The 23,563-nt window shown below is 42.9% G+C and overlaps 3 protein-coding genes across 3 annotated transcripts in view; all 3 read left to right on the forward strand.

Moving 5' to 3' along the window:
* The first annotated feature begins 323 nt into the window (after positions 1-323).
* The window catches only part of LOC115837636 (putative neuroblastoma breakpoint family member 7), a 655,832-nt gene continuing 632,592 nt past the window's right edge, over positions 324-23,563 (forward strand). The window contains 1 exon segment of the mRNA XM_030824746.1: positions 324-556. Coding sequence (XP_030680606.1) covers positions 382-556 — 175 coding nt within the window. The 5' untranslated portion in view covers positions 324-381.
* LOC115837638 (neuroblastoma breakpoint family member 15-like) lies at positions 1,380-5,036 on the forward strand. The gene is made up of 3 exons (XM_030824752.1): positions 1,380-2,439; positions 3,273-3,487; positions 4,537-5,036. The coding sequence occupies exons 1-3, from the start codon at positions 2,369-2,371 to the stop codon at positions 4,611-4,613; spliced, it is 363 nt and encodes a 120-aa protein (XP_030680612.1). The 5' UTR covers positions 1,380-2,368; the 3' UTR covers positions 4,614-5,036.
* On the forward strand, positions 10,548-15,845 carry NBPF15 (NBPF member 15). The gene is made up of 5 exons (XM_030824749.1): positions 10,548-10,705; positions 11,739-11,790; positions 12,402-12,574; positions 13,288-13,339; positions 13,957-15,845. Exons 1-5 carry the CDS (start codon positions 10,627-10,629, stop codon positions 14,087-14,089), a joined length of 489 nt encoding a protein of 162 aa, XP_030680609.1. The 5' UTR covers positions 10,548-10,626; the 3' UTR covers positions 14,090-15,845.

Below are 23,563 nucleotides of genomic sequence, written 5' to 3' on the forward strand. Positions count from 1 at the left end.
TGTGTTTCAGCAAAGCCTGGGCAGTTGGAATGAAGGGCTCCTAAGATTCCATGACACCTCCATCTTCTAATTCCGTTATTGCAACCGCAGACGGTTACCTGGCATGCTGGCCACAATCTACCTCACTCTTATCAGAGTCTGAGCTACTGGCATTGCCTTCAGCTCTGAGTTCAGGCACCTCGAACCTTGTTTTTGTGGTTAAGGATCCTAAAGTGCTGTGGGGAGTGATCACATTTTTCTCAACAGTAAGTTAAGAATTTCATTTATGGACATCCCTCAGTCCTGATTATATCTATTTGATTTCACAATTTTTAACCCATCGTATGTTTGGGTTTCTCCTCCCCAATCCCTGCCTCCACCTCTTCTGCCACAAATGTCAGCATGGTGGTATCTGCCAGCCCTTGGTCCGGTGAGAAGGCAGAGATGAACATTCTAGAAATCAACGAGAAATTGCGCCCCCAGCTGGCAGAGAACAAACAGCAGTTCAGAAACCTCAAAGAGAAATTTATTGTAACTCAAGTAGCCTGCTTCCTGGCCAACCGGCAGAAGAAATACAGTAAGATCTATAGTCTCACCGTCATGAAAGTAATGAATGATGTCCTGTCTTCTGTCTGAGACACTAAATGCTGTCTCCATCAAAAATAATTTCATCCTTCCCATACTTCTAGGAAAACAGAAATGGGTATTTTAACATTTTGTTAAAGTTGGAAGACAGAGGTACCAAAGTATTTAGCAACTTTCCATGTTTGCAGTCAGGTGGGGGTGGGACTAGAGTTAAACTCCCAGTTATTGATTTCTGACCCAGGCACAGAACGACCTGTTTTCTCCAAGAGGCTCAATCATGTTTTCAAGAATCCTCTCTGTACCATATAAGATCCTGCAGACAAACAACATCTAGTCTGTTGTTCTAAATGTCTGGGACTGGTGAACTTTTATTCAGTTCAAGTTTCTGTTGAGGCCCAATAGGCAAAGCTCTGTTCTAGTGACTCTGAGGGAAACTTGGTGATAGTACCCAGTAACCACTCTGAGGGGCTTCAAGAGGAGTCTGCTCCTAATAGAACCTGTGCTCTCTATAAGTGACAGCATCAAGAGCAGGGAGTAGGGGTCGTGCACGGTGGCTGACTCCTGTAATCCCAGCCCTTTGGGAGGCTGAGGCGGGCAGAGCATGAGGTCAGGAGTTTGAGACCAGCCTGGGCAACATGGAGAATCCCCGTCTCCACTAAAAATACAAAAAGTAGATGGAGGTGGTGGCAGGTGACTGTAATCCCCAGTAATCGGGAGGCTGAGGCAGGAGAATCCTTTGAACCCAGGAGGCAGAGGTTGCAGTGAGCCAATATTGCACTATTGCACTCCAGCCTGGGCGACAGGGCAAGGCTGGTCAAAAATAATAATAATAATAATGATAAATGAAAATAAAAATAAAAAGCAGAGAGTATCTTGGTGAGAGAGAAGTCCTGCTTCCTGGGGCACAGGCTCTTGTTCCTAAAGAGGAAGAGAGATCGCACCCAAGAATGTGTGGAAGCAGCAGTGCAGTGTGCAGAGCAGGGACCCTGGGCCTGTCTCCTGGGCTCCATCCAAGTTGCTTGTCTTGTCTGTCCCTCAGTTTCCTCATCTGTTCAGAGGGTACTACAATAATACCTACCTCTGTAAATTGCTGCAGTGAATTGCATGAGCTATTTCCTGTCAATCTCCTAGAACATTTATTGTCACAGAGTAAACACTGTCTATTAGTTCTTCATTCTGCTGTTTCTAAATTAACACAAACTTTATTAGCATTTGGGCATATTTCCTTCATGGCCTTATGGTCTTATGTCTCACACTTTATGCTTCAGATATGATTCTTAAAACCATATCTGAATATATGATTTAAAAATCAAATATTTTTAAAGTCCTAGACATATTTGTCCTTGAAATACCCAGTAAAAGGGAAACCATCAGTCCCATAGTCCTAGGGGCCTTCCCGACTGTACAAGAAATCACTACTTCATGCCCTAAGCAGTGTTTCAGAGGAGAGGTTGCAAGGCTTGAGAAAGTGGCCCCGCATTCAGAGTCAGACCTCAGGGGCTGTGAATTCTGACTCCACTTTGTTGTGGTTGAATCATCTTGTCAACTTCCTCGATGTGCCCTTGAGTTTCTCTTTCCTTGTCTCTAAATTTTGGAGGATCAGATGCCAGAAAGTCAGGAGACTGAAGAGTAAAGATGTGGAAATCCCTGCCTAGAGCCTGGTACTGGGGATAGTTTTGTCCTTGGGATGGACGTGGCTCCTGCCCTGTAGGCAATGACCACAGCAGCATGTCCAGCCTTCCACTGAGGCAGGCGTGTCTGTCTTTTCTCAGAGTATGAAGAGTGCAAAGAGCTCCTAAAATCTATGCTGAGGAATGAGCTACAGTTCAAGAAGGAGAAGCTTGCAGAGCAGCTCAGGCAAGCTGAGGAGGTCAGGTGAGGGGAACACGTGGGGGCAGGCAGGTGGGCAGGTGTGTAAATCTCTGAAGTGCAGCAGCTGGGTGGGGAGATGTAAGAGCTAAGCTGGGCCAGGGGAAGGGCAGGAATTGCCATGGCAGGCTCACAACACACAAATATTTATCCAACAGAGAACAAGGATAATAATAAGTTATGGGTTGCAGTTGCTTCTCAGAGCCTTGTCTTCTCTTTTTCAAACAAGTAATTGTTGAGGTGAAATTTGCATAACACAAAATTAACCAAAGGAGTATGAACCACCCAGCAGCACTCCGTATACTCAAAATGATGTGCCATCACCACCCCACTTACCCTTAGTGAGAATCACCTCCAGACTGACTTCGGCTTCTCATTCTTCCACTCAATCAAAGTTGCCTTCTCGACCTTGTCATTCTTTTCTTCTTTCATCTTTTCAATTCGCCCCATCTGCATCTGGCCTCATTTCTGTACGTGGCTTTGTATCTAGTGGCCACAAGATGCACTGTGTATTTTCACATGGAAATGTCCATGGCCAGAGTGAGGAACTGAAAGGATGTCTTTTTGTAACTGAGTTAGGAAGACACCTACTTTTGTTTACAGAAGAGAAAGATGAATGGAACATCATCGAGGATCTTACAGGAGCCATCTCTGATATAGAGGAAGCCTGTAAACCATTTTCTATTCTTTCACTTGGCCACAGACATTCCTTTAAACACGTGCTGACCTTCTGCTTGGAGGTCTCCTTGAGGACATTGTCTCAGAAATCTCTGTTGCAATATTAGAACAGATCACTCGACCCTTTCCACTGTTAAATTTTTTCTACTGTCTCACCTTAGGCAATATAAAGTCCTGGTTCACTCTCAGGAACGAGAGCTGACCCAGTTAAGGGAGAAGTTACGGGAAGGGAGAGATGCCTCCCGCTCATTGAATCAGCATCTCCAGGCCCTCCTCACTCCGGTTGAGCCGGACAAGTCCCAGGGGCAGGACCTCCAAGAACAGCTGGCTGAGGGGTGTAGACTGGCAAAGCACCTTGTCCAAAAGCTCAGCCCAGGTAAGGTGGCCATAGGCCCTGATGACCCAAAACCCCAGGCTTATGAGAGACTCCAGACCTCCATACGTTCACAATGACAGTTGTATCAGTGGGGTTTTTTTCCACTAAGGTTATGTGGCCATGACATGACCAGGACTTCCTGGGTAAGAGTAGAGATGGGAAACCCATGGGTTTGGAGGTCACAGTATTGCAAGTGTCCCTGCTTCCTTGATGGAAGGTGGTCTTTGGAGCAAGAGGCAGCATCTATCTAGTTTTAAAGGACAGGAAGGAGGCTGTGACGGGAGCGGGCTTTTTAGAGTGAAATGAGCTCTGGACTAAGAATGAAGGTTCCCAGGCTGCCTTTTTGGCAGTGTTCTTAGTACCTGTCGGTGAGTGAGTGATTTGTCCTTCCTGAGTTTCTCTCTCTCCACCTGCAAAGGCAGACAAATTGTCTCTTGCAAGGGTCTGAAGCATCCAAATGTGGGAACACTTACGACTGCTTTCCAAAATGAGATGAAGCCCCTTGCTACGTGGTGTTGGAGAAGGCACTTGATGTGGGGGCATTTGGTGGTAGGACGTGCTTCAGACTGGAGCACTCCCCATGGAGAGAATGTCCCTGAATAACACAGCAGAAGCCACTTGGAGGCTTGAAATCTCCTGATGCATAGAGGACTGTGGGACAAGTTTGTCCTCTCCTAAGAGAAAGAATTAGGTTCGAAATGCAAACTGTGACAGGACACCCACCCTGTGCCTGGGAATCAGATCTGTGGCAGAATGGAGGAGACGGCTGCCAAAGTCCGGAGAGAGGCTGCACAAGCCTCCAGTGATATGGGGAGCAAAAGGTCTTTTCAATATTTGGCCACATCTTGATGGTGGCGCTCCAGATCAGAAATGCATTGCCTGATGGATCAGGAAACCATGCCAGGGCATTTTGTTAAATATAAAACAGGATAGCTTTCAGTTGAACGGTGACCCATGCCTCAATGTTCATGTCTCTGTGCACATTGGGCTGACTGTGCTTGCAGAGTGTGAAGTGGGAAATAACTAAACGAACACTTCTGTATTTACAGAAAATGACAAAGATGAGGATGAAGATGTTCAAGTTGAGGAGGCTGAGAAAGTGCAGAAATCATCTGCCCGCAGGTAACACTGAATACTCAGGAGCAAGTAATGGGTGGTAACATATGAAAAGTCTAGGAGGCACACCCTCTCTGGCATCTACAATGGGCCTAAAGCCTGCATTCCCTTGGCCAGAGTATGTGAAATTCTGCCCAACTTAGATGCAGATTGTGGCAGCTGTCGTGTTTCTCTATGTGTGCCGAGTGTCATGTCTGTACCATACAGGGATAGCTGAGTCTTCATCCTCCTCAGCTCCTATCTGTCCAGTGCAATGAACACCAGCTGCTCTCTTCCTCTCTGGCTCCCATGGCAGCCATGCTCTGTTGCAGAGAGAAGAGGATTGCATGTTCCCTCTTAAAGGGAACCTCCTGTTTGCTTTCTGGGACCACTCTCTTAATGCCGCCTGTCAAAACCAGCTAGGACTCCCTGGGGTCCAATCCCTCTATGTTTAATCTTCTGTCATCTCTGTCCCACCTGGCTCATCAGGGAGGTGCAGAAGGCTGAAGAAAAGGAAGTCCCTGAGGACTCACTGGAGGAATGTGCTGTCACTTATTCAAAGAGCCACGGCCCTTATGACTCCAACCAGCCACACAGGAAAACCAAAATCACATTTGAGGAAGACAAAGTCGACTCAACTCTCATTGACTCATCCTCTCATGTTGAATGGGAGGATGCTGTACAAATTATCCCAGGTACTTTCTGTTTTCCTTGTGTCTCATACCTCTCTCTAGGCTGAGGAAGATAAACTCTGAAGACAGGCTCTATACACACAAATTGGTTTGAATAAAAAACGATGATGGGTTTCTAAACAGATATCAGGGAGGTTTTTTGTCCTCCTCAGTTCATGTCATGCCTTTGTCTGCCAGTCCCCAGTATCAAGTTATTGGACCCCATGCAAGTGTGACAATCTCATAGTCACCTGAGTGCAGGAGGTGTGCAGGAAGTATCTGTCAGGCCTCCTAGCTTGGATTCAATATCTCTTGTCATCTGTGATTAAATCTTCTGTCCCTGAACAATGTCCATGGAATTTCTATGCCTGTTTAAGGAAGCTGGCAGCCTTGCCTTTGTATTTGGAAATATTGTTCCCCAGGCTTCACTGCTCTCAGCTTTAATCTGGATCTCCTTTAAGTCAGCTTGCTTAGCTGCACAGTCACCCTGAAATCAGGACGGAAACTTTTCTTCTTTACTTTACTGATGTATTTCCATAAAGCAAGGCTGGACCCTGGTTCTCCACCCTGTCAATGCAATGGCTGATCCAATGTTTCTTTGTAGCATCGTAGATTTTTTTTTTTTTTTTTTTTTTTTGCCTTGGAGTCTTGCTCTGTCACCCAGGCTGGAGTGCAGTGGCACCATCTTGGCTTGGTGCAACCTCTACCTCCCAGATTCAAGTGATTCTCCTGCCTCAGCCTCCTGAGTTGCTGGGATCACAGGTGCACAACATCACATCTGGCTAATTTTTGTATTTTTGTAGAGACAGGGTGTCCCCATATTGGCCAGGCTAGTCCTGAACTCATGACCTCGAATGATTCACCTGTCTTGGCCCCCCAAATCACAGATTCTTTTTAAAGCAAGAGTTGTTCAAATTTATTCAAGCAAGAGTTGTTCAAATTTATCTATCCGTCGAGTTTCATGTAGAGATGCCTCTAAACATTTAATGTCCATGTTACCTGGTGATATAAGTCCATATTGCAGCAACACTCTTAGAAAATTGTTCGACCAATTTTTGGAGATTTTTTGGGGAAAATTTTTGTTTAACTTTGACTCAGGCAGGGAATATGACATTATGGTCTACATGTAGAGGGAGATTTTGGCCTGTGGGTCTGGAAAGCAGGGTCATCTACTTCCCACCAGACTTAATCCAGGGCACCCTAGAATATTCCTGTCAGAATCCATGTTCTTGCACTGAGAATACTTATGTCCTTGTGCTATGACTGGACAGTGATTTGGTGATATGTAAAGTATGAATTGCTTAATGTGACCTGCTTCTCTGAATTTATTTACAGAAAATGAAAGTGATGAGGAGGAAGAGGAAGAAAAAGGGCCAGTGTCTCCCAGGTAATGCTGTGGAATTGTTGGCTCTTAATTCAGTAGTGACATCTGGAGATTGTAGATTTAGGGAAAATGAGGAAGTGATGAATAGAACTATTTCTTCCATTCACCCAGCTACAAATTGTCCTGATTTACAATGTTGTATGTTATTTGTGGCACTTGTATTGGTTTTAATTTCATAGTCCTCTCAAGATAGGAACTTGCAATCAGATGAGCCAGGTGAACTAGCCAAACAGGGTTTTTTTGTTGATCTTTTCAAAAAACCAGCTCCTGGATTCATTGATTTTTTGAAGGGTTTTTTGTGTCTCTTTCTCCTTTAGTTCTGCTCTGATATTAGTTATTTCTTATCTTCTGCTAGCTTTTGAATTTGTTTGCCTTGCTTCTCTAGTTCTTTTTTTTTGTGATGTTAGGGTGTTGATTTTAGATCTTTTCTGCTTTCTCTTGTGGGCATTTAGTGCTATAATTTTCCCTCTACACACTGCTTTAAATGTGTCCCAGAGATTCTGGTACATTGTGTCTTTGTTCTCATTGGTTTCAAAGAACATCTTTATTTCTGCCTTCATTTCATTATTTACCCAGTTGTCATTCAGGAGCAGGTTGTTCAGTTTCCATGTAGTTGTGTGGTTTTGAGTGAGTTTCTTAATCCTGAGTTCTAATTTGATTGCACTGTGGTCTGAGAGACAGTTTGTTGTGATTTCTATTCTTTTACGTTTGCTGACGAGTGCTTTACCTCCAACTATGTGGTCAATTTTAGAATAAGTGTGATGTGGTGCTGAGAAGAATGTATATTCTGTTGATTTGGGGTGGAGAGTTCTGTAGATGTCTTTTAGGTCTGCTTGGTCCAGAGCTGAGTTCAAGTCCTGGATATCCTTGTTAAGCTTCTGTCTCACTGATCTGTCTAATACTGACATTGGGGTGTTAAAGTCTCCCATTATGATTGTGTGGGAGTCTAAATCTCTTTGTAGGTCTCTCAGCATTTGCTTTATGAATCTGGGTGCTCCTGTGTTGGGTGCATATATATTTAGGATAGTTAGCTCTTCTTGTTGAATTGATCCCTTTATCATCATGTAATGGCCCTCTTTGTCTCTTTTGATCTTCGTTGGTTTAAAGTCTGTTTTATCAGAGACTAGGATTGCAACCCCTGCATTTTTTTGCTTTCCATTTGCGTGGTAGATCTTCCTCCATCCCTTTATTTTGAGCCTATGTGTGTCTCTGCACGTGAGATGGGTTTCCTGAATACAGCACACTGATGGGTCATGACTCTTTATCCAATTTGCCATTCTGTGTTTTTTAATTGGGGCATTTAGCCCCTTTACATTTAAGGTTAATATTGTTATGTGTGAATTTGATCCTGTCATTATGATGTTAGCTGATTATTTCACCCATTAGTTGATGCAGTTTCTTCCTTCCTTCGATGGTCTTTACAGTTTGGCATGTTTTTGCAGTGGCTGGTACTGGTTATTCCTTTCCATGTTTAGTGCTTCCTTCAGGAGCTCTTGTAAGGCAGGCCTGGTGTTGACAAAATCTCTCAGCATTTGCTGGTCTGTAAAGTATTTTATTTCTCCTTCTCTTATGAAGCTTCATTTGGCTGGATATGAAATTCTGCATTGAAAATTCTTTTCTTTAAGAATGTTGAAGGTGCTGGAGAGGATGTGGAGAAATAGGAACACTTTTACACTGTTGGTGGGACTGTAAACTAGTTCAACCATTGTGGAAGTCAGTGTGGCAATTCCTCAGGGATCTAGAACTAGAAATACCTTTTGACCCAGCAATCCCATTACTGGGTATATACCCAAAGGATTATAAATCTTGCTGCTAGAAAGACACATGCACATGTATGTTTATTTAGGCACTATTCACAATAGCAAAGACTTGGAACCAAGCCAAATATCCAACAATGATAGACTGGATTAAGAAAATGTGGCACATATACACCATGGAATACTATGCAGCTATAAAAAATGATGAGTTCCTGTCCGTTGTAGGGACATGGATGAAGCTGGAAACCATCATTCTCAGCAAACTATGGCAAGGACAAAAAACCAAGTACCACGTTTTCTCACCCACAGGTGGGAATTGAACAATGAGAACACATGGACACAGGAAGGGGAACATCACACACTGGGGCCTGTTGTGGGGTGGGGGTAGGGGAAGGGGTAGCATTAAGAGATATACCTAATGTTAAATGATGAGTTAATGGGTGCACCTCACCAACATGGCACATGTATACATATGTAACTAACCTGCATGTTGTGCACATGTACCCTAAGACTCAAAGTATAAAAAAACCATATATATATATGCAAAAAATAATAAAGGAAAACTATACGTATGGAAAAAAAAAGAATGTTGAATATTGCCCCCACTCTCTTCTGGCTTGTAGGCTTTCCGCCGAGAGATCTGCTGCCAGTCTGATGGGCTTCCCTTTGTGGGTAATCGGACCTTTCTCTCTGGCTGCCCTTAGCATTTTTTCCTTCATTTCAACCTTGGTGAATCTGACAATTATGTGTCTTGGGGTTGCTCTTCTCGAGGAGTATCTTTGTGGTGTTCTCTGTGTTTCCTGAATTTGAATGTTGGGCTGCCTTGCTAGGTTGGGAAAGTTCTCCTGGATAATATCCTGAAGAATGTTTCCCAGCTTGGTTCCATTCTCCCCGTCACTTTCAGGTACACCAATCAAACGTAGATTTGGTCTTTTCACATAGTCCTATATTTATTGGAGGCTTGTTCATTTCTTTTTACTCCTTTTTCTCTAAACTTCTCTTCTCGCTTCATTTCATTAATTTGATCTTGAATCACTGATACTCTTTCTTCCACTTGATTGAATTGGCTACTGAAGCTTCTGCATGTGTCACGTAGTTCTCATGCCATGGTTTTCAGCTCCATCAGGTCATTTAAGGTCTTCTATACACTGTTCATTCTAGTTAGCCATTTGTCTAATCTTTTTTCAAGGTTTTTAGCTTCCTTGCAATGAGTTCGCACATCCTGCTTTAGCTCAGAGAAGTTTGTTATTACCGACTTTCTGAAGCCTACTTCTGTCGGCTCGTCAAAGTCATTCTCCATCCTGCTTTGTTCCATTGCTGTCGAGGAGCTGCGATCCTTTGGAGGAGAAGGGGTGCCCTGGTTTTTGGAATTTTCAGCTTTTGTGCTCTGGTTTCTCCCCATCTTTGTGGTTTTATCTACCTTTGGTCTTTGATGATGGTGACTACAGATGGGGTTTTGGTGTGGATGTCCTTTTTGTTGATGTTGATGCTATTCCTTTCTGTTTGTTAGTTTTCCTTCTAACAGTCAGGTCCCTCAGCTGCAGGTCTGTTGGAGTTTGCTGGAAGTCCACTCCAGACCCTCAAACAGGCATTTCTTGATGTCGCCTATTCTCTCCCATGTGTTTAAATCCAGAGAGAGATGTATATATGATTTCTTCCCATTTGTTGGTAGTATGTTTGCTAGTATTTGTGCAAGAAAAGAAATTGAAAAAGTAAACGTATTATATCAAAATATTGGAAAAATGGGGCCCTTAATACACAAGATCTGTGTCTGCACTGCGTCAAGAGCTCTCTTCACTTGAATGCTGCATGTAAAATTCAACCCAATTTATGCAAAGTAGTTGATGCCCTGTGTTAGTTCTCTGTGCTGCAAGTCATGATGGTAGTTTACAGGGAGAGTCTGGGTGCCCTGAGTTGACTCATCTGTGCAAATGTACTGAGCACATGCTGCCCATTTTTGCTCTGTCCCCAGAGCAGTCACCCTCCACCCTGCATTTAGAAGGATAGTTTTATTTCTCTTGAAGGAAAAATACCTTTAGTTTCTGTGACCACTCCATTCTGTCTCCCATCAGATCATCTGGGAGGTTTCATTGTCTAATCTCTGTTGGTTAAATCTTCTGTCATCCCTGTCCTGCCTGGCTCATCAGGAATCTGCAGGAGTCTGAAGAGGAGGAAGCGCCCCAGGAGTCCTTGGATGAAGGTTATTCGACTCTGTCAATTCCTCCTGACATAATGGCCTCGTACCAGTCTTACAGGAGCACCTTTCACTCATTAGAGGAACAGCAAGTCGGCTTGGCTCTTGACATTGGCAGTGAGTACTCCATTGTGAAGGTGATAAAGCTCCAGTTCATGTCCCAGGTAGACCCCATAGTCTTTGGGCCTTGTGCCCCTTGTTGGGCTGAGAGTTGCCATCACTGTGGGCTGAACCTATATATCAATGTAGATTTCAATCACTCTGGAGTCGAGTCTGAAGTACAGGCATGGGGTGGATCAGTGCGCTTTGCTCTCTTCCTAATCTCAGGCCATGGCTGTGCCACCCTGGACTGACTGTCAGGACATTGAACTCAAGGCAGGTGTGGCAAACTCACACCAAGCTCTGCAGCACGTGCCCAGGAGTTGTCTGTCAGATCAGCTCATCTGAATTAAATGTCTCTTGCCAGCTACAAAGTTCCTTATGAGTTTTGTTCCCAAAGCATGTGTGTGTGGTTCTTTACCTGCCCAAGGCCAGTGTCACCCTTGTCTACCTCTCAGTGAAAGACGTAACCCAGGTTTCACTGAATTTATCCCCAGTCTTCTAAGTTCGCTCATTTTAGCTCATCTGTCCATCATGTTGCTGGTATGTTTTCTAGATAAATGGCTGACTTTCACCCACAAAAGCCATAATAGCTGATGCTTCTGTGTAGAACCAAGTTTCATTTTGACTCAAGAGCTGGTACATCTCACCCCTTCATCAAATCTCAGTGTCTACAATCTCATAAACCATCAAATCCTGGGTATTTGATGAGAGCAGCCTGAATATTGCAGTATCTCTCCTATGAGGTGTTAGAACTATTTGCCTAAAATCTATTGGGGAAAACATTGCTCATTTGTGTACACAAACCTAGGACAGAGCACATTGGGAAGATAACGTTCCAAAACAGGGGAATTTTGCCCAAGGCTTATGAAAGGAACCAAGTCAGTTCTCTCAAGACTTGACCTCAGGCCTCCTGGTATATTTCTCTCAAAGTTTCCTGTTCTCACACTGACAAGACTGATGTCTCTGTGTTAGGATTGGACAGAGGAATGTTTCTGTGTGCAAGGAAGAACTGCTTAATGTAAGAGGCCCCATCTGAATTTATTTGCAGGACATCGGTGGGATCAAGTGAAAAAGGAGGACCAAGAGGCAACAGGTCCCAGGTGAGTCTGAGAAGTTGTGGACAGTTAATTTGATGTTGACACCTGGAGACGCCAAGTCCAGGGAAAACAGTACATGCTGAAAATAATGATTTCCTCTTGTCAGAGACGTCTGAATTATGCCTACTAACATTGCTTTTGGTTCTCATTACAGTAAATGTTTAGGTTTCCATTTCTTCCTACCCTTATCATTTACTAACCTAGTGAAGGTTGACCATACCTCAAAAGCTGTATTCTCATGGTGACTGCAGGGAAACTTGAGCACATTTTATGCAAAATTATTGCGCTCACTCTTTTCATGATCACTGTTCACTGTGTGTCCTGAGGGCACAAATACAGTGTCCTTTGACTACCTCATCAGTGTGTCTCCTGGCCAATTCACGGAGCTCACTCTCTCTCTCTCTCTGTGTGTGTGTGTGTGTGTGTCTTTCTCTTTCATCCTTTTCTACCTGGCTCTGGTCTGTCCCAACATAAAGGCAATAATTTGTTACCTCATTAATGGATCTGTTCTTTTTCTTTTCAAACACTTCCTTATGTTACCCATGAAATCTAGCTGGGGCTGTGTGGTTTCTGATTCCCCCTGGCTTATTCTTTACTTTTTCCTACTTTTCCAGGCTCAGCAGGGAGCTGCTGGATGAGAAAGAGCCTGAAGTCTTGCAGGACTCACTGGAGAGATGTTATTCGACTCCTTCAGGTTATCTTGAACTGCCTGACTTATGCCAGCCCTACAGAAGTGCCATTTACTCATTGAAGGAACAGCACCTTGGCTTGGCTCTTGATGTGCACAGTGAGTACCTTACTATGAAGGTGGTAAGGCTCCACCTGGTCTTCCAGATAGAGGTGATATTCCTGTTCCAAGCGGCCCTTACTGACCCGAGAGATGTCATTGCCGCAGGCAGGACCTATGGGCGCATATAGGTTGTAATGAAACTGGAGTCTCAGTTCGAAGCCCAGACATGAAATGGGTCAGTGAGCATGGCTCTATTCCTAGTCTCCAGCCATGCCTGTGGCAACCTGAGCCCACTCTCAGCACATTGGACCCAGGCAGATGTAAAAAATTCACAGAACTATGATTTGGACTCAAGGGTTTGTAGATTTCCTCCTTCATTCTAATTTCAGTGTCTAAAATTCTTGCATCCATGAACGAGCTGGGCATTTGATGAGACAGGGCTGAATACTGCAGTTTTCCTCCTAGAAATCATCTGGGGCATTTTCTTTGAATTGATGGGAACAATAAGGCACAACTGTTTGCACAAACTTGGGATAAATGATTTTGGGATAACGATCTACCAGAATAGGGATATTTCACCCTCGGTTCTGAGATGCAAACCAAAGAATCTCTATCATGACCAGCTTTCAGGCCTCCTGAAGTACATCTCTCACATTGTCCTGTTCTCATGCTGAGGAGCCTGAGATCCCTGTGTGGGGATTAGACAGTGGGCTGTTACAGGTGTAGGTGAATTGGCTTATTTTGTCTGTCCCTGTCTGAATTTATTGCAGGAATTAAAAAGGACCAAGAAGAGGAAGAAGACCAAGGCCCCCCATGCCCCAGGTAACTTTGAGCAATTGTGAACAGCTACTTCTGTGTTGACACCTGGAGACTCCTGGTTCAGGGAAAACAGAGTGGGCTCACATTATCGATTACATCTTTTCAACCAAGCCTGAGTTATTCCTACTAACATTGCTGTTGGTTTTCATTGCAGCAGATATTTAGGTTTCCATTTCTTCTTCCCCTTATCATTTACTAATGTACCATCGCTTGACCATAACTCAAAAGCTGTACTCTCTTGGCAACTGCATCGAATTTTGAGCATATTTTATGGAAAACTATTGAGCTCACTCTTTGCATGATCACTGTTTGTTGTGTGTCATGAGGGCACTAATTCAGAGTGTCCTTTTACTCCCTTATCAGTGTGTCACCCGGCCAATTCACTAGCTCACTTTCTCTCTGTCTCTCTCTGTCTCTGTCTCTCTCTCTGTCTTTCTCTTTCATTGTTTTCTGCCTGGACCTGTTGTATCCCAACATAAAAGCAATAATTTTTTTACCTCATTAATGGATCCATCCTTTTTCTTTTTTAACCACTTCCTTATGTTACTCCTGAAATCTAGCTGGGGCTCTGTGGTGTCTGGTTTTCCCTGGCTGCTTCTTTAGTTTTGTCTCCTCTTCAGGCTCAACAGCATGCTGATGGAAGTGGAAGAGCCTGAAGTCTTGCAGGACTCACTGGATAGATGTTATTCGACTCCTTCAACGTACTTTGAACTACCTCACTCATTCCAGCACTACAGAAGTGCGTTTTACTGATTTGAGGAACAGCACGTCAGCTTGGCCCTTGACGTGGACAATAGGTTTTTTACTTTGATGGTGATAAGGCTCCACCTGGTCTTATCAGGTCTTATCAGGTGGAATATGAATATGGGAGTCATATTCCCACACTAAGCAGCCCTTACTAAGCTGAGAGATGTCATTCCTGCAGGCAGGACCTATAGGCACGTGTAGGTTTGAATGAAACTGTAGTTCCATTTGGAAGCCCAGACATAGGATGGGAAAGTGGGCATGGCTCTATTCCTATTCTCAGACCATGCCAGTGGCAACTTGTGCTCAGTCTGAAGACACTGGACCCAAGTTAGGTGTGACACGTTCGCATAACTATGCAGCACATGCCCAGAGTGATCTGTCAGACATTCTAATTTGAACCACGTATCTCTGGGTAGCTACAGAGTTCCTCAGGGATTTCATTTGGCAGGCATGTCTCTGAGCTTCTATACCTGCTCAAGGTCAGTGTCATCTTTGTGTTGAGCTCCTCCAAAGGTGTTACCCTGGTTTCAATGAACCTAACCTCATTCTTTATATCTTCAGTGTTGGCTTCTTTTAGCTGATCCATCTGTAACACAGGAGGGATCCGTGGCTGAGGATTGTATTTCAGAACCACCGACTGCTCTTGACAATTGTTAACCCACTAGGCTCCTTTGGTTAGAGAAGCCACAGTCCTTCAGCCTCCAATTGGTATCAATACTTAGGAAGACCACAGCTAGATGGACAAACAGCATTGAGAGGCCTTAGCCCTGCTCCTCTCAATTCCACCCTGTAGAGAACAGGAGTCAGGAGCCGCTGGCAGGAGACAGCATGTCACCCGGGACTCTGCCGGTGCAGAATATGAACAATGCCATGTTCTTGCAGAAAATGCTTAGCCTGAGTTTCATAGGAGGTAATCACCAGACAACCGCAGAATGTAGAACACTGAGCAGGACAACTGACCTGTCTCCTTCACACAGTCCATGTCACCACGAATCACACAACAAAAAGGAGAAGAGATATTTTGGGTTCAAAAAAAGTAAAAAGATAATGTAGCTACATTTCTTTAGTTATTTTGAACCCCAAATATTTCCTCATCTTTTTGTTGTTGTCATTGATGGTGGTGACATGGACTCGTTTGTAGAGGACAGGTCAGCTGTCTGGCTCAATGATCTACATTCTGAAGTTGTCTGAAAATGTCTTCATGATTAAATTCAGCCTAAACGTTTTTCCGGGAACACTGCGGAGTCAATGCTGTGAGTTTCCAACCTCAGCCCATCTGCAGGCAGAGAAGGTCTAGTTTGTCCATCACCATTATGATATGAGGACTGGTTACTCGGTTAAGGAGGGGTCTAGGAGATCTGTCCCTTTTAGAGGCACCTTACTTATAATGAAGTATTTGGGAAAGTGGTTTCCAAAAGTATAAATATCCTGTATTCTAATGATCATCCTCTAAACATTTTATCATTTATTAATCATCCCTGCCTGTGTCTATTATTATATTCATATCTCTACACTGGAAATTTTCTGTCTCGATTTTTACTGTACCTTTGTTTTTGCTAGTGTCTGTTGTTGCAAAAAAAGAAAAAAAAACATTCTCTGCCTGAGTTTTTTGTCCAAAGTTAATTTTAATCTATACAATTAAAAACTCTTGCCTATCACTCTGGACTGTTGGATTGCTTTTTACATTCAGTGTTATAATCTTTGATTATGCTGATTGGTTTTGGTGAGTACTGATGCGAATTAATAAAAACATTTCATTTCCCTGTTTATTTCTAATCTCTTCCACATTGTAAGCTATGTTTACCATATGTAGCAGAATGTATTTACTACATTTCATGGTTCTAGTCATTTGTATTCTTCGTGAGTGTGAGTGTGTGTGTGTGTGTCTGTGCGCGCCTTTGGCATTTAGGAAGGGTTGTAGAGCTCACGTTTAATATTGCACTAAAAATGTTTTTGATAGTTTTCCTCCCTTTGAACTAGACACACTTCTAATATTTGCTTTATACGTTTTAAATTATAACTTTCAGCGTCAAATATTTCCAAACAACAGTCAATTACATGATGTGTTTTCTTTTTCCTACCTTCTTTACCTGCCACTTCTCATAACAGTATTTGAACCTAAACATATACCAGTGACATTCTGTGATTATCTTCTTGCCCCCACCTTGGTTTTTGGTTTAGATCCACAATGAAATATATTAATGCTCATGAGCTATTCAAAAGTGAATGTCACAGTCATCACTTGCTGAGTGGTACTCATCCTTAACAGACTTCTCATGAGGGAATCAGATCTCGCTGAGTTTAGCATGTTTAATAATCTTTCTCACGGTCTTCATACATGGATGGCATTACTGAATATAAGGTGCTTGCCCAAAATGATTTTTCTTGAGTTTTTAGGAGATATTGTCTTCCTTGGGGGACATATATGGTGTTTGCTCTCATTGTGGGATTCTATTTTGTTCTACCAGGACCTCTAATTTCTGCCAGTTACTTCATTCATTTGTTCTCTTCCCCACGAGTCTCCAGAGGATGCTTCCATGGTCCACGCCTCCCCATCTCCCAGCAATTCTGCGTTTCCAAGATTGGCACCTCTGGTCCTCTGCATGGTGAAGCCCTTCCTTTCAATTCCCCAGTAGCCAGTGCTCTAATCCAGGTCTCAGGCATGATCTGTGTTTCTCCACACTCGCTTTCTGAGGATAGTTTTACCTGGGTTCTATCATGAGCAGACCCTCCCTGCTGTCCTGGCCTCTATTTGCATAGTGTTTCCTGCTCCCTCTGCTGTCGTGTGGCTCCCAGACCCGGCTAACTAAAATCACCTGAGGGCCACAGTGTTCCCTAGCCCTGGTGTGTAGGGGCAGGATTATGGGTGGGATTTTTGAGTCTCTTAGTTAATCCCTAGGGCTTTGAAGTGTATGTTGAGAAATTCAGCTGTTGTCATCCTAGGTGGACTTGCTCTGTCCCATCCTCCTACTTCAAATGCAGAACTTCAATCATGTACAAAAGAAGACTGAATCATGTAATAGAACACACCCTTATTCATTGGCTGGCTTCACCAATCATCTCATGGCTGAACTTTTAAAAATACAATCTTAGCCACATACCTATGGAATGTGTGTGTGTGTGTATATATATACATGAATTTGCTTCTGAGATTATGGAGGCTGAAATTCCCAAGATGGAAGGAAAGCTGGATACCCAGGAAAGAATTTGTTTCCCATTAGGCCTCTTAATTCTCTCCTGGCCTTTGATTGATTGCATGAGGCCCACCCCTATTAAGGAGGGCAATTTGCTTCACTTAGTCTGCCCATCCCAATGTTAATCGCATCCAAAACACTCTCTGGAACACAACTAGAATCATGTTTGGCCAAATGTCCTGGCACCCTGGTGCTCGGTCACAGTGACAAGTACAAGTAACTATCACACATTCCCTTTGTCATATTGGTGATTTCCACGGTTTTTCTCCCAATCTGCAGCTTATATTTGTTCTCTTAATACTGTCTTGAGCAAAAACTTTCAACTTTTATAAAGTTGAATTTATCAATGTTTTCTTCAATGGTTTGTGTTTATTGATAACAAAGAACACTTTGCCTAACTCTGTGTCATGAAGATTTTGTCTTATATTTTCTGCTATACTTTTTCTAGTTTTATAGTTTGTATTTAGTGGCATAATCCATTTTGAGTTAGTTTTTGAGTTAGTATTGAGGTTCAGGTGAATTTTTTTCCTTTGGGGATGTGCATGTCCAGTTGTTTCTACAGAATTTGCTGAGAAGAGAATGCTTTCTCCACTGAATCATATTTGGACCTTTGTCAATCCATTGGGTGGTTGAGACTGGTAAGAGGACTGTCCTGGTGTTCGGACAGAGAGACAGAGCATGAAGTAGGGTGGTCCTTATGGGAAAAATTAAGGAAGACACATTTTTCCATGAGGAATAGGAAGTCCCCAAGCCCAATTGGGGTACCCTCTACCAGCATGTTGTAACACACTCATCTCTGCTCTCTCTACCTGTCCTGCTGCAAAAGCTTGGGTGTGCATAGACACTGAGGTCGAGTGGTGTCTTTGGGCACTTTTGAGCATTGACACCAAAGGTCCAGCATCAAATCTTAGAATATCAAGCAGCTGGGTGGATTACCTGAGGTCAGGAGTTCATGACCAACCTGACTAGCATGGTGAAACCCCACCTCTACTAAATACAAAAAAAATTAGCCAGGCATGGTGGTGCATGCCTGTAACCTGAGCTACTTGGAAGGCTGAGACAGGAGAATCGCTTGTGTACCTGGGAGGCAGAAGTTGCAGTGAGCTGAGATCACACCATTGCACTCCAGCCTGGGCAATGAGAGCAAAACTCCATCCCCCCCCCAAGAAAAATAAATAAAAATAAAAGAATATCAAGCAGCCAAAGAAGCAGGAAAACATGACACATAATAAAGAATCTAATAATCTAGTTGAAATGACACACATGTTGGAAATAGAAGAAAAGGACATTAGAGCATTTACTATAATTGTATTTTAATTAAATGGGGAGGTTGATTTTTTAAATATCAAATTCTGTACATAAAAACTATGATTTACAGTCTGAAATGGAAGAAGGCAGTGGATTAAACATTGCAGAAGAGAAGATTATTGAACTAGAAGGAATAGAAGTTGAAACTAACATAAATGAAACACACAGTAACAAATGACTTGAAAACATAAAAAGACCATCAGCATCAAAACTTTAAACCCCCTAGTATAGGGCTAAATGGAATCCCTGAAGGGCATGTAGTGGAGAAGAGAGACAAAGATATTTAAAACATACTGGATGAAAGATTTAGAGCTCTATGGAAACCATAAAGTTCAAATATTACAGAAACATGATTATTCTAAGAACAAGAAACATAAAGAAAACTTCACCAAGGAACACCTTAATCAAATCCATCAAAACCAGTGATAAGGAGGAAATCCTAAAAGGAATAAAAGGGGAAAGAACATGTTACATACAGAGCACTAAATATAAGGATGGCATAAGATTTCTCATACAAACAAGAAGTTTGCAATAAAGAACTTAAAAAGAGAAAAACTGTCACCTACAATTCTACACCTGGCCAAATTGTCGTTCAAAAATAAACATGAGAAAAAATATTTTTGAACAGAAAACAAAATGATCTCAATTTGCAGATGGTGTGATCCTATGTATAGAAAATCCCAAATAATACAAATGCAAACACACATACATGCACACAGAGACCAGACACACACAAACACACACACTACTAGAGTTAATAAGCGAATTCAGCAAACTTCCAGCAAACAATCACTTGTGTTAGCAATGAACAATCTGAGAAGAAAATTGACACAATGATTTCATTTATAATAGCATCTGTAAGAATAATATGCCTGGGAATAAATTTGTTCAAGAAGGTGCAGTACTTGTACACAGACAACTACAGAACATTGTTCGAGGAGATTAAGGAAGACCTAAATCAATGGAAAGACATCTTGTGTCCATGGGTTGGAAGTTGTAACATGGTTAAGATAAAAAATACCACTCAAAGCAATCCACAGATTCAATTCAGTCCTATCAAAAAGTGGCCTTTTTTACAGGAATGCTTAAGAAGAACTTCATATTCCTAAAAAATAGCAGGTGTCCCCCCAAAACAAAAGCAATCTTGAAATGTAAGAAGGAACATTCTCTATTCCAAAGGTCTTTAACTGCTCTCAGCAATACTTGGTAGTCTTCAATATACAGGCTTTCACATCTTTTTTTCTACCTTTGTTTCTAGACACGATCTCACTCTTTCACTCAGGCTGGAGTACAGTGGCATGATCATAACTCACTGCAGCATGGAATTCTCAGGACTATGACATCCTAGGGCCTCATCCACTGAGTATCTGGGACTACAGGCTCGCACCACCACACCCGGATAATTTTTCTGATTTTCAGTAGACATGAGTTCTCACTATGTTGCCTAGGCTAGTTTCAAGCTTCTGAGCTCAAGCGACTCTCCTGCCACAGCCTTCCAAAGTGCTGGGATTTGAAGCCGAGCCTGGCTTGCTTTCACATCTTTTCTATGTAGTTTATATTTCTTGATGCTAGTGTGAGCCTGGCTGGCTTTCACATGTTTGATATGTAGTTTATGTTTCTTGATGTTATTGTAAATGTTTATTAAAGGAATCTTTAAAAAATTTTGTATTAAAATTATATATTTAAGGAATTACATATATTATATATATTTAAGAAATACAACCTGAGGACTACAGATACATATCCATATCCATATCCATATACATAATGAACTAATGCCTACTAGGTGAGGGGCTGCCTTGTGAGCAAACCCAAGGTCCCTGGCTCATGAAGCCTTTGTGTAGAAGGATGGAGGGATCAGCAAGTTGGGCACACAGCAGGTTCTGTCTTTGGTGTGGGCGCCTGCCCACTCGGGTCTCTGGCAATACTAACCAGGCTTCACGATGGGTGAGGTGAGCTAGGAATGGGAACGTGGATGACCTCAGATCCAGAGACTGCAGTTGTCACCTGGGGACCTGGCATAGGTGTGGAGGAGTCTCCCACTGATTTGGCCCTGGGTCAATGCCCAAACATGCACAAGGACAGGACTCTCGGCCTCAATGTTTTAGCAGCCCCCAGTCTTCTAAAGAGGGTTTGTGATAAGGAAGAATGTTCAACAAAACAGAAGAGTTATGGATACTCTAGCTTGGCAACAGAGAATACTTCCTTGTGCTACTAAAGGGCAATATTTGACAATTACGGATGACACAATTGAGCAACAGCTTTCACTGTTTAACAAGCAGTGTCTCTGGAACACTAGGTTAGTGCTGTCGGATGTTGACTGAAAAGTCAGTGGTTTGAGCCCATCCTGTCGCATTAATGTTTCCAGCTGACGTGACCTTCCATCTGGAGTCTCTTCCTTGGACCAAATATCTTAAAGCTTCTCTTCTTCTTGTCTCTTGTCTATTTTCCAAGGTGCCTCTTTGTTGCTTGGGGCAAAACCAGTCCATTTTTAATCCACACCCAACAAACATCTACCCTTACTTATCCTGGTTTTTATGGTTTTGAGTTTGTTTGTTTGTTTGTTTTCTCAGCTTCTCATATTTGGAACACTGGAAATTCCTAAAGTGGAGAATGACAGAAACTGAATCACACCTATGGTGAAGCCACAGGCTCTGGATGAAAAACCTAATCTGCCGGGGTTTGAAGTTAAACACATTAATCTTCTGTGCCTCCATTTCTATCTGTCCAATGGGCTAAATCAGAACACTTAGGCTGTCCAGTGTTTAAATGAGCAGTGCAGGAAAAGCGTGGAGCCAATGCCTGTCATGTAGTAATTGGTCAACACGCATGAGCTCCTATCAGCGTCATGGCCACCAGCGTTTCCATCAGGCTTTCATCTTTGAAATGTCCTTCTTGATATGAAAGGATCATTCCTCAAACATTCTCTAACCGATGGCCATGAAATTGCTGCAGTGTGTATTATTATTGCAAATACAACTGCAGGGACCAGACTGACACAGGTATCTGTCGTGCATTGCTTGTCTATTTCTCCGTAGACACCTGGAAATGGAATTGTCAGACCAAAGTATTTATACATTTCTGATTTTGCTAATTTCTGTCTAAATTACTGTGAAAAGAAGATATAACAAGTCTTACTTTTGATATTTTATGGGAATTCTTTTTTTCTCCATCTTCTGGCCCAAACTGGGAAGTACTTGCCTACCGTTTCCTCCAAACATACTTTTGCCAACATTTCTGTAGTCATACAGTGAGATCGCATTGTATGCATGACATCAAACTCAAATCCTTAAAGGAAAAGAGGGATTAACATGACTGTATAAAAATTTATCTTCAAAATACAATGAATGCAAATATATATGTGTATATAAATACATATATACACACATACATATATGGGAAAGGAATTTTTTTATTTGGATACTTTATCAAAGTTATATACACTTGAAAATTTGTTTAATAAAACAGCAGTCCCCTTGTGTACTCCCAGAGTTTCATCACATAAAAGCAATTATTTAGTTATATATCTCCTTATGTCTAAATAGATATTATTACTTTTTGATTTTCAAGTTTAGGCACTACCTCTCCTTCACATACTTGCTCATCACCACCCCCAAACATGCCTCTCACCACCTTACCCTCTAACACGTTTGTGTCCTCATTTTCTGGGTCAATTACTATATTGTTATAACTTGTATATTTTATTCAGAGTTCAGTCACAGTGGATATACATAGCAGGAATGAAAGGCCAGTATCTTCAAGGACTCTCTCTCAAGTGGATAAGCTTCAGAGATTTTTGTAATCTTTGGTCACCCTCCCCATCTTTTTCCTATTCCAAGTAAGTACTGGATCTGATGGGCGCAGCTCAGGTCAGGTACTCTCTCCTTGAGCAGGGGAGAGCGGAACATCTTCATGTGTATTACCAGGAAGACACTGTCCAAAGAGGGACAGGTACTTCTAAGACAGAAAAGTCAATCTGGGGTACGAGTAGGCAAAACAAGGACACAAAAAAACCGAGTCTGTTCTGTGAGGGGAGCATGCAGTAGAGAGTGGATTCAGAGTGGGAGGGGAGCATGCAGTAGAGAGTGGATTCAGAGTGGGAGGAGAGAGTTTCGAGAGATATGGGCCATGGATATCCCTCTGTGGGCTGGAGCCACACAAGACTCTTGGGGTCTCTCAGGGGCAGGGACCTGAGGAGAATCTGCCCTCCCTAACCTGGAAGACTGGTGAGGGGACTGTCCTGCTCACCAGACAGAAACGGGGTCTGGGCCAGGGCAGTTCTGGTGGGAAAGAAAGAACAGGACATCTTCTCCTTAAGGAAAGGTCCTGAGTCAGGTCTTGGTAGGGAGGGAGGTTACCTTGGGCATTGGCAGCTGAAGATGTTTGGCCAGATGAGGGCACTGAAATCTATGTCCTATAAACTTGTAGTTCTAGTAAAAGAATGACTGCAGTAAAGGGTCTTTAGGAAGAGGAGGTGGAAGACCTGATTTGGGTTGGGGGCTCCAAGAAGAATGTCTGCCTTGCTGTGCAGAAGCCTGCTGCACAACCTCCCTGGTCCCCTTGCTCAGTCTCCTGGCCAGACCCCTGTGAGCCCTGGAAGTAACAGTCAGCTCAGCCAAGGCATCTCCAGCCGGGACTCATCCCTGGGCATTTCTGTGGCCTTGGGTGCCCTGGCCTTCTCCAGGCCCTGTCTTGCAGGCAATCATCCTGCAAGGGAAGGAGGGAAGGAGGCTACTTGACAGTTAATGCTGAGCAGCTCCACAAGGTCCTGACTTAGCTTCTAGTCACTTGCAAACCTATATACCCCCATCTCATCCCCCAAACAATGAAAAGAAACTTTGCCAGGACTCATGCCAGACAAATAGGGTGGGACCATTCTGTAGAGATGAGTTCTCAGGACATCAATAAGAGATGGAAACCACCTGCTGGAAGGTGCCACAGTGGGAAACTTGGGGACAGGGAGCAGTCACTGAACTGT

The sequence above is a fragment of the Nomascus leucogenys genome, chromosome 12 (assembly GCF_006542625.1).
Source record: "Nomascus leucogenys isolate Asia chromosome 12, Asia_NLE_v1, whole genome shotgun sequence".
Lineage (NCBI taxonomy): Eukaryota > Metazoa > Chordata > Mammalia > Primates > Hylobatidae > Nomascus > Nomascus leucogenys.